General features: G+C 37.2%; 1 protein-coding gene across 12 annotated transcripts in view; it reads right to left on the bottom strand.

Moving 5' to 3' along the window:
• The window catches only part of rbbp6 (retinoblastoma binding protein 6), a 56,132-nt gene that overhangs the window by 16,695 nt on the left and 25,499 nt on the right, over positions 1-13,938 (bottom strand). For 2 of the 12 annotated variants that reach the window (XM_048552429.2, XM_048552432.2), the window contains 9 exons: positions 9,073-9,123; positions 8,914-8,958; positions 3,396-3,464; positions 3,173-3,261; positions 2,971-3,067; positions 2,152-2,291; positions 1,736-1,908; positions 1,337-1,440; positions 658-1,034 (listed from right to left, as the gene is read on the bottom strand). In XM_048552429.2, the coding sequence (XP_048408386.1) occupies positions 658-1,034; positions 1,337-1,440; positions 1,736-1,908; positions 2,152-2,291; positions 2,971-3,067; positions 3,173-3,261; positions 3,396-3,464; positions 8,914-8,958; positions 9,073-9,123 (1,145 nt within the window). Of the gene's footprint in view, positions 1-657; positions 1,035-1,336; positions 1,441-1,735; positions 1,909-2,151; positions 2,292-2,970; positions 3,068-3,172; positions 3,262-3,395; positions 3,465-8,121; positions 8,959-9,072; positions 9,124-13,938 lie in introns of those variants that run through there. The other 10 variants (XM_048552431.2, XM_048552434.2, XM_048552430.2 and 7 more) reach the window with 7 other exon arrangements.

Raw genomic sequence — 13,938 nt, 5'->3', positions numbered from 1 at the left:
AAATTAATGATGATCCAGTTAATATATATTTTAGGGTGAAGCATGGAGGAGACGTGAGCAATCATACACAGTTGTAAAGTTTTGGCTATGCTAATTTCTCTTAAGGAATTATGTTTGTTTTAGTCATCCAGTCTGATTAACATCATTTTTTATTGGAGAAAATAACTTAGAATTATGTAAATTCTAGAAAAGTGCAACTTGGAATTAAACATGTGTTCCAGTATTAATTCACAGCCTAAGATCAGTGCTGTCAAAAACCAGTCCACAGAAGGAGTAATTAATATCTAGAATGGTACTGAAGTCCATAGATGAAGTGAAGATTTTGAAATTGCTCATGAGATAGCTAGGTACTGTGATGACAACTTCTACAGATGAAAATGAGGTAGGTAGTAAAAAATATTTGCAAATTAGTTACAAACTAGAATTTAATCAAGTGGCATAGTTTGAAGGAGAAAGTAGTAAAATCTTGACTTATGGCACTAACAGGTGAAATTACTTCCGCATTTAACGCATAGCAGTGGCAATAATACTATGGATTGAGTGGCCGGCTTTCGTTCAGAAATCCCCATCATGTGACCTTTTAAACAACCTTCTTGAAAATCTGATACTAAGATGCAACTGCAATCCCTAAAAGTTTGTGACAAGAGCAAAACTTACATATCCCCTTCTTCGTGCTTTGGAGGTAACGGATGAACATGAACTGTGGCTGTTGACAAGTCTGGAGCAGGGTTGTTGGCAGTGGGGGGAGCTCTACTAGTTTTCACAGGAGAAGGAGCACGTACTGGGGTAGGGGCTGTACTTGGAAGGGAAGTTGGGCCAGTCGGAGTAGTGGTGGTGACTGGCATGTCTGCTGGTTTTGAGCTAGCTGCTCTGCTTACTGGAAGAACAGGTTGAGGGTTGAGCAGGGGTAATGGCCTCAGAGCAGATTGTTGATTATGCATTTGTTGGGACGGAGCTTGTCGCTGCTGCTGAGTCGGCTGTTGCTTGCGAGTTCTTTTTGTATAACCAGTTTCATTTTTGAAGTTGTTCACAGCCTGCAAATAAGAATACTATGACTGAGAATAAATTTGAAACTTCCCCATTCTATCCCCTACATGGACTTCAAATACTCATTCCTCATTTATATCCAAGCTTCTCTTTTTGCTCAAACAACTTGGAGATTGTTTATATTCCAAACAAAATGTGATCCAAACTGACCTAGAACTGCACAGGGATTATGTGTTAGTAATTCTAAAACTAATTTACAATGATATAATTTTAGGAGCAAGAACCATATTTCATATCCAAGGCTGAAGTCTTAGATTTTGAATTAGGAATCTGACATTAAGTGAATTACCTGTCTTAAAAATTTGTTTGCAATCAAAGCATCAGGTGAAACATCTGTTTGGTGGCAAGTTGGGCAGGTGTGTTCTTCAGATTCAAGTAATGATGTTCTGATACCTGTGCACAGTAATTGAATAAAATGAACAAGTATAATTCAAGGCTAAAGAAAAGTAGGATTCCTAAAAACATTTCAATAAGTGCATAAAAAAATGTGAAATAAGAGGAAAAAGACTTGTTTCCTCATTGGTGTGCCCGCATTGATTGTGTGCTCTAGCCCTGAGCGGGTCTTGAACCCAGAACCAAGTGATTCACAGGTGAAAGTTACTCACTGAACCACAGCCATAACAGGAATCCCAGTGACTGACTGCTTAAGAACCTGCTTGAATAGCAATACATTCCCATGATGACTTACAATCATCACAATAACTGTTCCCACAGCATGGTATAACAACAGCATCCATCATAAGATCCTTGCAGATAAGGCACAAGAGTTCATCAGGAATTGGATCTTCCTCTTCAGATGATGAGGAGGGTTCCTCAGGCAAGAACGGTGGCTTTTCCTTCTTGCCCTGTGCATATGCTTCTCTAGAATGCAAATGTTTAATTATTAGGTACGAATCTGCAGCAATGATAAACACTAAATAATTTTCTTAAAAACTGCAATTTCCTATTTGCTTATTCAGTGAAGAATTTAAAACGGGAGAATCTGGAGCCTAAAATTTGTAATCATATCCACCCTAGATTATATATTATGGATTTTTAACTAAGACTGACTATCCACTGGATAAGCAGCTCAGTATTGCAGGACAATAAATATTAAATACTTACGCATCAATTGTTGGTATTGCGTATTTCCCAGTATTGGTGAGCATTGCACCCTTCATGTTGGGGTCATCAACTTCTACCATAAAACTGCGGGGAATCCCTGTGCTTTTCTTAATCCTGGGCACAGCTTCAAAATTTTTGTCCTGAATTTTTGCAAAGAAAAATTGAAGTATTTATTTTTAAATTATAAGCAAGTGACTTGCTGGCAATGGAGTTGCTCCCATGCCCTTAGCAATCTGTTGCAGTCAAAGAATTTAGTGCTGATTTAGCACACAACCCAGAGCTACAAACTTGACTTTGAAGTTGATACACAAGTACAACGATTGAGCTGTATAGTTTATTGCAGAGTACTGAGAACCACATTGGAACAAAACAAAGGAACAATTTTTCCACAGAACCAGATTTCAATTTGCCTGGCATGCCTAAAACCAAGACAAAAAACAGGATTTTAATTATTCTGATGTCATAATTTGTTATAATGAAACTCTACCAAGAATATTTAGCAGGAAATCCATCCATCTCAGCAGCAAATAATGGATGATGGGGTGAAATTGTCTAGTATCTTTAGATTTGGTCACATTACCAGAAGATGACCAAGTGCTTCAGTGGACACCACAAAGAGAAGCACTGAAATCTCAATTCTGGAAAACGCTAGGTCAATACAAAAAGAAGTACAGCCTTGAGCAACATTGTTCCAACAAACCAACTCGATCCTCCAGTTTAACCATTGGCCAGGGAAAGCAGGGAGATTCAGGATTCCACTTCAAGAGGAACACAAAGTATTGTTACTATGAAATAAAAGGTTGAACCATGTTTACCCACCCCATTTGTTGGGCAGTTTTTAATATAATGGCCTGGTTTTCCACAACGAAAACATGTATATGTTGGAGGAGGAGGACCCAAAGGTTTCTTCATGTAACTAAGAGGGGAAAAAAAAGTAAAAACATTACTATACATTATCAGCTTCCATCTGTGGAATATTTACCAAATTGAAATTCTGAATATCATCTTTTTTACAACTTACTTGACTGGATCATATTCTTGACCAGACTGAGTCATCATTGCCTTAATTTTATCTTCCTCTGAGGCGTTAGCTTCAGCCAGATTGGCCGTCTGTTTGATAGGCGTGTGTTACAAAAATAATTACCACCTAGAATTTATTGTACACTCCAGTCCACATCCTGTAAAGAGTAGCAGGAAGCCCTGTCCCTTTTGCTCTTGTATAATCAATAAGTCAGTCCACTTACATAAAACCATCTTCCATCCAGCTTGTCGCTTAGCTTGGGGAGGGAGGAAGAGTTCCTCAAGCCTGTAACCTGTAGCCGAATTATAATACTTTTAGGAAGTCAAAGACATTATAATGCTCATGTTCCAAGGATTCCAGTGAAATCCCTAATGCCATGTCACAATCATATAAGGAGGATTTTCCCAGGTCGATGTTGACCATTCAAAAGTTTCAATTATAAAAACAATCCTAACTAACATCAGATTTGTCTTTTTTCTTATGAAGGTGCTCTTTTGCTAAACAAACTTAGCCAGGAAGGACTTTACTGAAGCAGCTTATTTGGATGAGCTGTTGACCAGATGAAAACGACAACCATGTTTCATGGATTCTGGCACTGTCTCAGAAGACAAAGCCAATGATGAATGCATGGTCAATAGCAGAATGAACTGGATAAGAATATTGTTTACTTTGTGCAAAATCAGTGCAAAAAGTTCAAAGATCCAGATTGTTAAAAAAAAAAGCAATATTTTGAATTAAATGGAGGGGGGGAAAAGTAAACTTGCTTATAAGCAAAGCTAGCTGTGAAGAAATCTATAAAATCTATTTTAAGCTGGGCAAGGGATATACCCTCTAACTGTGAACCTTACGTATCATCGAATTTACAATAACACCTCTGACTATCCTGACAGTCCCAGTATTAGAGACCTAGCAGAGAATGTCTTTTAATGCTCTCACAAAAGCATTTCTAGCCATTTGGGTTCTATTCCACACAATTTACACTCTCTCAAACACTAGCAGCACAGCACATGCACGTACAGTAAACACTTGGTATGATCATCTCTGCTGACATTTCACTGGAAATTCATAGTTGAATTCATCTAAAATTCTGCTTGTGTGGGTGGATATTTAAGTTCTAAATTTACAACTTCATTTGGTATGTAGACATTTTAATTAGAAATTAACTCTTCAAAATCTGAACTTAGACGTAATAGAATGTGCTTATTTTCAAGGCCTGCTTACATCAAGTTAATTAGACTTGAAATAAGTACCAGGTTCTTAAAAAAGATGTAATTAAAATTAACTGCATTAAAATACCATTACATAAGGGATGAAGATTTTGCATTGGGTTCACTATTCTGCAAGCCTATGGCCCTCAACTGGGCCACATAATAAAGTAGAATCAGAAAATTTAAAACACTGAGGGAGGCCAATTAGCTCATTGTCTGTGTACCAACTGACAAGAAGCTAACTGTCACACCTTGCACATTATGGTACTTTAGACAAACATCCATGTACATTAAAAAAAATTGGGCGTTTTTGCTTCTACAAATTCAACACCAAGTGAAACTGCAATTTGTAACTAAACTGATGAGATAGTTGCACAAGATCAAAAAGTGTTAGTGCAGTCAAACCCCACAGACCTGCCATCATGCAGCTCGATGGGGAGATTTCAGACAATATCTAAAATGAGCCTAGCATTTATTTTAATGCAATCATTGTAGTTGATGGTCTGCAAGCAATTCTAGGCGTATTACACTGGCACTTTTTATCATCCATTCAGATTCAGCACACACTGAGGCTTTGTCCAAAGCAAAAAAAAAAATCACCCAGACAAGTGGCACATAACTGACAGCATTTCCCTTATTCTGAAAAACTTAGCATCAAGTACAATCCATTCACTTAACATGGATAACTTGCTGTAGTTCAGGTATTACAGAGTAAATTAGCAATCTCTCAACTAAGCACAGTACCCCCTTTATAATAGGCAGATAACACCTGCATTGTCATAAAGTGAACAAACTGAAGTATTGTCATCAGCTAACCACAACTCTTAACATTTCAGGAAAATGCTCAACCACAAGGTGATATCCTCCCTGTAACAGAATCCAGCCAGATATAAAACTTTTGACAATGATTACTCATATTAGAACAAAATTCCCCAACTCTGTGATCTGAACGGTTTCCTTGTCCTGTATCATAACTTGGCAATTCCCAGACTTCATTCTAACTAACCACCCTACTAACTTGGAGAAGACACTCAACTTGCCAATTTGTAAGCTTCATTATTTGAAACTATATTTTGAGTTTCTCCTTAATATCCCTTCATTATCCAGACCAGTAAGCTGGATAACCCAACAACTCAACCACCAATGATTGTGGCAATTACCTCAAAGTTCTACATTTACACGTGTTAATTTCAGAATCCACCTCAGAAGCAGAGATTGGTCAAATATCATACTTCTAAGAAATTGAATGGTAGCAATATTCAAGTAAGATAAATTTGCAAACAGCAGTATAGTTAACTGAGTGACATAATTCAAAAGACTCACTATTCTAGGTACTGCAGATAGAAAAAACAATTGTGAACAGAAGAAATTCTCTCTACATAATAATTACCTGAAAGTGGGCCTGTTTTTATTTTGCTAGTGCCAAACAACTCATGTATTCTCGCCTTTAGTTGCAATATTTCAGATTCTTCAAATCATTCCACACAGTAAAACAAAACCTTAAACCAATCCTGTCATTTAGATTTTTATTCCTACACTACCCAATTCAGGAAGCAATCCCAGATCACTATATAAAAAAGCAGGGAGCTTAAAATCCATGACTTTTAGCAGGGAATCCAATCTACTCAAATATTGTGCATCAGGAACAAGTTTTATTCTAAGCTAAAACTAGTGATGCAGAATCCAACACAGAAATTAAATCTGTAGTCAAGTCAGCTGATAGGTAAGCTAGCAGGGTTTAAATTGTTGGAATTTGAAATATGATGGAAAAATTTATGCAAGGAATGGGGAGCACAATAGACCCAAGAATGAATATTGTAAATTACTGATTTTGGCAAGGAAGGAAAACAAGAACCTTTTCCCTTCTGGCTAGACAACACAGCAGAATATATGTGCCACACAAATGGAGACAGGTGAAAAATTAACATTGGCTGATCCAATTTCAAGACTTATAAATATTGCACTCCAAGTTGTAACCAAGATCTTCTCAAAGCCTCACGAATGAAATAAAATTTCAAATTCAGAGTGATCAATAAGTGATAGGGAGAGATGAAATTCAGAAATCACAAGTTCAGAAATTTCAGTCAAGATTCAATAACTGGTGCACTGTGCATGCAGCAAACAATTTAAAGGGTATCAAGTGATGAAGATAAGCAATTATCTTCATCTTCCAATGGCCCAAACAGCCTGCATACACAACTTGATATACAGACAAACCATGGATTCTTTTGCGTTATCATCTTGTGTATTTCATATCATATGCTTCAGTTAGGAAGTCTAGTTTTCCAGCTGAATGACTGAAGCTTTCCCAGGCAGGACTCAAATGCTGCTATACTGCAGCACTTACCTTCATAAAGCAAGCTTCTGGACGTTCGTGCAGCAAATTTGAACTTCTCCAAGTTGGATACTATGGACTAGATACCCAGCCGAGACACCAAGATTATTTTGTTCAAGTGCTTGCCAAATAGTCATAGCATGATTTGAACAACTTCCTTGATATCAGCCAATTAAGCAAATTAGAAATAATCTGGATTGAGGAAACTTTCCTATCATATGACACTAAGCAAATACAAATACTTCAATATAAATCTATCAACTCTGAATATTGTGGAGTTAGTTTTGCTACAAGCAAAATTACAGTTCTTGAGAAACACTGGTCAGTTTTGAACCTTTTCTTTGTGGCTAGTCCTTGGAATTTGATGTAACCTACTGGAAGAGTGAACAGTAGAAGTATGAGTTGCAGCTAGGAAATGCCTTCTTTGTAAGTACAGCAGATTTCAAGCAGAACTCTGGAATCAATGCATCACTTCTACTAGTGAAGAGGAAATACTCTTTCTTCCATGCAGTACAAAATCCACCCATGCAGATGGATGAATGAACAAGATATCCATATATCCATATGGAATGCTGATATATAAGTGAAAAAGAGGGAGGTCACAAGTTGCTGAACATCCGTGACCACTCCCATTTAGGACCTGACTTCTGAAGTTGAGAATGAAAATATATTCCAACGCAACCTCTATTTCAAACAGAATTCACAAACTGCATTTACGTATGTCACAAATAGTTAGGACCAAATCACTGGGAATACAGAAGGCTACACAAAGAAACCACTACATTTCAATGGATGAATGAATCTCAGTGATCGAACATCACTCAACAAGATGCAAACCGGAACATTTAAATCCACGTCATGAGTGTAAATTAAGAGTTCATCAGATGACAAAATGTCATGGGTACCCATCCTTTAAGGGTTACGCAGTATTTAGCTTTCATTCCATGATGCAGCAAATAGAGATTGATCCCATCAAGGTTTAACTGTACCACTCACTCAAAACAGACTTTTTTGAACCCAAACAGCTTTTTACATTAGATTAAGAGAGATTACAAATGAGCAACTGCAGATACCAGTGAATGCTTGTGGGGTTCTGCAGATCTTCTATCCCTAAAAAAATGCATTTCCTGTGCAGTGTAACTCTGGGTTTGAACTCGGCTGGTCTAGTGAAATCTACAAATCAGCAGGGCAAGTACAGTAAGCTTAGATAATGTAAATATATTGAGTGGTAACTGGTTTCTGCATCTTTCCCCCCCTCATGGCACAAGCATTCACTAACATGACTAACATTTGTCTCTCTCTAGGGATCAGCCAAGACACAAAAACAACAAAAAAAAAATCACACTGATTTACAGTCTGTGTTCAAACAAATGACCACCCATATAGACCCTTTCCAACATATGGTCTTAGAGAACATAGTTTATTGTGTTTAACGGTTTACATTTACATGGTCAATGCTAAGCTATGCATGGGTCAATACAACATAGGGGATTGGCATACACTTATTCAATTCACGGTTATTCAATTGTAGACATTGCTATAAAATTCAGGAAAAACTTACACACAAAATTTATAGTTTCAATAACAACAGAGGTAGTTTTTATTTCCTGGCTGAATTGCTGAGATAACAGTCTTTTTGTTTACAGCGATACACTGATTTGATGGTGCTAAAGGCGAGAACCTTCGTACCAATCACGGTATCCAGTGATCTGGGGCTTTTCATTCTTCTACCACGTTCTTTATTGGAGAGATGTTCAAAGCCATCAGAGGTGAAATAACCCATCCGGCATTCACTACATCCCAGATTTAAAAAAGACAAATAGCTATGATTTTATCTTGCTGTATTTTCAAGGCTGACTGAGGTAGACGAGCATTATGGTAGCTAGGTGAGGCTGTCGAGGGACTCCCCTTCCATCTTCCCCATATCACTCACTCTTTACAGGATATTCAGTATGTATTAATGTTTCACGTTACTAACATTTACACATAAAATACAATACTTTTAATGACATCATAAATGCATTCGAATATATGTAACATTATGCAAAATATACAATGCATTAATGTAAATTTGCATTAGATAATGCATGGGACAATTACAGATTAGTGCAACATTTAGTACAATTAAAAACTCTGTAATGAATTGAATTTGCAGGGGAAAAAAACACCACTAACAGCAAAAAAGAAACATTTTCTACCTTTGTAAGCTGGGCCAGAGAGATAGATGTTCCAGAGTCATCAATCTGTTAATGGAAGAATTAAATACAGACATTCACATTTAAACCATGATAAGGCACATATTTCAAACCCAAATAGACAGTCTGGTCATTACTCTCACATTTTAGTAACAAACTCACCTGAGTAAACATTCTTTCAGAATACGCACAGTTAGTGTACATGCATTGAGTCTGTGTATTGGGGGGGAGGGGGTGGGAGGAAGTTAAGAAAAAAGTTCACACTATAATGAAACGCTCTTAAATACAACTTTTGTAAATCAGACTACATTTTAATAGATGAACAGATGAATAACAGTATGAGCTTAACTCTAAAGCAGAAGTGATTTTGCATACAGTTGCTACACATTTAACAAAAGCATTTAAATATTTTGCAGAAAATTTTGATGTGGTGAGACAGGGCAAGGGAGAGGGAAGAGAGGGGAAAGAGAGAGGGAAAGAAAAAAAATGAATCTTGTATTAAGGTGAAAATACTTTCCAAAGAGAATTGTGCTCATGGAGGGACAGGCAGGGCAGTGAATAGGTTGCAATTGGAGAGCAAAGCAAAGTGTCAGCTTCAATTAAGGTCGCAGTCATACAGCACAGAAAGAGACCCTTACAATGCTTTGAGCTGCTAAGGATGTAGTGATGACAATGGGGTTAAAAATTAAGCAAGATTCAAAACTGCACTCCAGTGATTAAAAGTATAACTGGGATCATGACTTTAATCCAGACAATTTCCTATTTGTATATTTGAACGTGATGGAGACATCAAGTCCAACCTACAGAGTAAGTACATACATGCAAGCTGACTTCTTCTCATTTAAAGGCAGATCACAAAAAAAAGACAGGCTGAAACAAGATAGGCACAATAATCCCAAATAATCCATTCATATAAGCCTTTATTGGTAGTGGGAGATGGTATACAAGTATATTGACTGCAAGGATGGCAGTGGTTCTTAATGCACTCTATTTCCATTTCTTATTTCCATTCCATTTCAAATAGTGAGAAACTCTTTTTGCCAAGAAACACTATACTTCATATGAAAGCAATAATCAGTTGATGCTTGAAATTAAAGAATAAAATCTACATGTATTTATATATTTTGTGCTGCTACTCCATTGCTCAGTTCCTGGTATAAAGCATTTCTGATTTGTATTGAATGGTACAACTGAAGTCCAGTGGTCTGGCAATTATCTCAGAATCACAGAATGAGGAAACAACATGTCCTTTAACTGCATCAGCAGCACAGTCAGCCTCCAAATTACCTTCTCTGGAGTGGACAATAATAGGTACTCTTAAAATCAATCATGTTCTTTCAGAGTGACAGCACTATTTCTGGATGAAGACAGAAGTTGTTAAGGTATTATCTACTGCAGCATGTGACTACATCATGAACTGGGATTCAAAAACAAGATCAGCAGCACCACAAACAGGGAATCAAAGCTGAATATAAAATCATCACGTGAAAATGTAATTACAGGGGGGAAAAAAAAATCAATTAGACCACATTGACTGGATTTAGTTTACCCGCTTCATGCACCCTGTCCTTATTTATTTGATGTGATACAGAATAGTGAAACAGGGAAATCTACAAAATAGTAAAAATTTAAAATTGGATGCTTGCAGCACAGGGGCTGTGCCCCCACCTCCGGACCAGGATTCCCAGGGTGAAGTCCAGATGTGTACAGTAACACTCAACTGGTTAATTAGAAAAATATCCTTAACAAGTTAGAATTAGTTACACCTGGATGAAAAACCTGGGAGGCACAAGATCTTTCTGCAGCAACACTGGCAGAAAGGTGTAATTAATGTGACATGCATTATACACCATTGTGGAAGTGCATACACAAAGTTAAGTTCACATGGAGTCTTGTTCTGGGGGGAGCTGGGACAAGAGATTGGAAGTCAAATAACTTGATTCCAACACAGTTGAAATGCAGACCCCATTTTGAAGTCATATTCTACTCTTAGTTTTACAAAATGTTTGGATTTTACATTCTGCAGAACAGCTTTGTGACATCTGCAAAGCAGAAACGGTTGGACTACCTACTGTATTAGGAGAGGAGCTGGGACAACAAAACTAATATGCTGCAGTGCAACCCCTGGCAGGACAGTACAGAGATTGAAATATGCAGTTTCTACAATAAAAACAGTCAAGACAGGAGATCATCGGACTCCTCACGCCCATGCTGGCTCTCAAACTGCAACTTGGCTTGTCCAGTTTCTTCACACTTCACCCATTTTGCTGCCAATCTTTTCTTTTGGTACTCCTTATCCAATTTCCATTTGCACAGGGAGGAAATCAAACTTAAACGTGCTTCCAGCAGACTTAAGCAGTGTATTTCAGACCCTAACTACTCATTGTGCAAGGATGATTTTCCTCATGTTGCCATTGCTTTTTTTTTGGCCACTAAGTTTACGTAGTCCTCTGGTTCTTGGCCCTTTCACCAATGTTAACATTTGCTCAGTATCTGGACTCCCAGTGATTTTGAACAACTCTTATACTCTCAACCTTCTCTCCAAAGGGGAGCAACCCAAGCTTCTCCAACCTGTTCACATAACTGAAGTCCCCCATCCCTGGAACCACTTCACAGATGTTCTCTTTTTGAAAACATCCATTCCAATGCCTTCAAAATCCTTTCCAATGTCTACTAACCCAAAACTGGGCATAATACACTAGTTAAGGTTAAAATCAGGTATTTTTAAAGTTCCACCGATATTTTCTTGCTTATTCTACTGTCTTTGTGAAAAATTCGAAGTTCCCAGATATATTTTTCAATGTGTTCTGGAAAATTCAAAGATGTAGGCACATTTTCTCAAACTGTGTTCCTGCATCCCTTCAGAACTGTGCTCATTTCATATTGTCATCCTTCTGATCAAAATTCACACATCTCTAATAAATTTCATCTGCTACCTACTCATTCATTCCAAGCAGCTGGTCCCCGTTCTCTTGAAGTCTTGACACTATCCTCCTCAATTCATAATATCTACAAGTTGTGTGCCTCTGCAAATTCAGAAATTACATGCTGTACACCCAAGCCTAAATCATGAACATATATCTTGTGTTGCCTTCCTTCTGCTCATCAAAACATTCACCATGTACTTTGCAGCCACTAAGCCAAATGTCTACCTTGTGTTGCCACTATTGTCATCTAAGTTGGCAGGATACATGCGTATCAGAAGATTTTTTCATTATTTTAAGGAAGCATGGGCCAATCTCCACAATTTATATTCTATTTATGACCCAGGAAGTTTTTTAAAAACAGGATTTATTTTGAGAAAAATGCTTTGTTTTTTGTGCTTTCTACGTTATGATCTAAGTCCAACATATAGCAACATTTATGCTTGTTTGCTAATAATCAAAATGTGTTAATGGACTAAAGGGGAATAAGCAAAACTCAAAACTTGCAATTCTAACATTTAAAATGTATAAATTCCAAGATGGCCTTCAACTAGAAACATTTCCACTTTAAGATTCAATGCTTTGTTAATTCCTGCAGCAGGAAGGTTTTGGCCTTTGTATGTACCTTTTTATGGTTAGCAAAGAGTTATGGGACACAAACAAACTTGAAAATTTACTTTGCCATTAATTTGCACACATCTCTTACATGAAATTTATCCAAACTGCCCCCACATAAATATTTTTTCAACGAGGCAATAGGGCAAAAGAACAGTTCTTTACATTGTTTAACCAAATTTGGATATCTTAACATCATAAAGATGTTCAAAAAATAGTATGGGTTAACAATGAAGGTGCATCAGAATGTTACTCAGTTACACTGGAGAAATGGAAGGCAATTTTTTGTCACTAGGCCTCAGAGATTTAAAAAAGAGAATTGGTGGAATACTGCTAGAGAATGAATAGAGGACACAAATATATTTGTGGCGGTTCAGAAGAGGCTTACTAGATTGATAACTGAATGGTGTGGGTTGACATAACAATTTGGTTGGATAGGCTGGGCTGTTTTCACTGAAGTTGAAAAGAATGATGGGTGACTCTTTTGACATGTATAACAACAGTGATCTTGACAAGTGAACATGGAAAGGAAGTTCTCTCTTGCAAGGCCAGAACTAAGGGGCATTGTTTTATAATTAGGAGCTACCCTTTTGGGAAAGAAGAGAAGAAATTGCTGACAGGTGTGCAACTTTGGAACTCTCTGCTTAAGGCAGAGGAAGATAAATCCTTGCTAGGAAAGGGAAATAACAAAGGTTAGATGAGACTGTGGAATTTGAAAAGACATATTAACCATGATCTCAATGGTACAGGCAGCTAGCTAAGCCAAATGGTTGAATTTTGCTCTCATGCAAGTCAAGTGACTCACTATTCTTATATACCTAAGGCAGATGGTGGTAATGAGGGGGATAAAATTTGTATCACAAGTCGTCAAAAAAAGGAGGAAGAATGTGCAATATTTTACCAATAAGTGCTGCAATGGAAAACCTAAATTCTTCTTCAGGGGGCTTTAGGTAGTTGCTTAAAAGATCTGCTGAGCAAATAAAGTGGAAATGAACAAGGCACCTCATGTTGAGAAATACTGCACAGAAAAAAAGTGTCATAATGGCTAGTTTTAGTGTTGCCGAATTCCATGATTCTGGGTAAAAATTTACACTGTGAATAAATCCAACATAAGTTTTTAAGATGTGGCAAATGCAAGGTATGGCAAAAGCAATTTTTTTCCACATCCCAGAAAACACTTCCAAACCAAGATATCTATAAAGCAGTTAAAACCAGTTCTGCAATTAATCATTTACTTGTAAACATATACAAGAAACAAATACACACTGCAAAATGATCCAGGGTGAATTATTATTGTTTAGATTCCCTTCTGTTCAATTCAGTTTAGAGAGAGGAACAGCGACAGCTGATTAACTTGCTGTTGGATCTTGTTATTCACAAAGCACAACTCCCATGTCAAAACTGACTGATAAATAATAAAAGGACACATATACAGAAATACCAAACGAATGCCTCTCTCTCAGTTGAATAAAAGTAGGTTTAGTATTTA

The sequence above is a fragment of the Stegostoma tigrinum genome, chromosome 23, assembly GCF_030684315.1.
Source record: "Stegostoma tigrinum isolate sSteTig4 chromosome 23, sSteTig4.hap1, whole genome shotgun sequence".
Taxonomy (NCBI): domain Eukaryota; kingdom Metazoa; phylum Chordata; class Chondrichthyes; order Orectolobiformes; family Stegostomatidae; genus Stegostoma; species Stegostoma tigrinum.
This window is presented reverse-complemented; position numbering and strand designations above follow the sequence as displayed.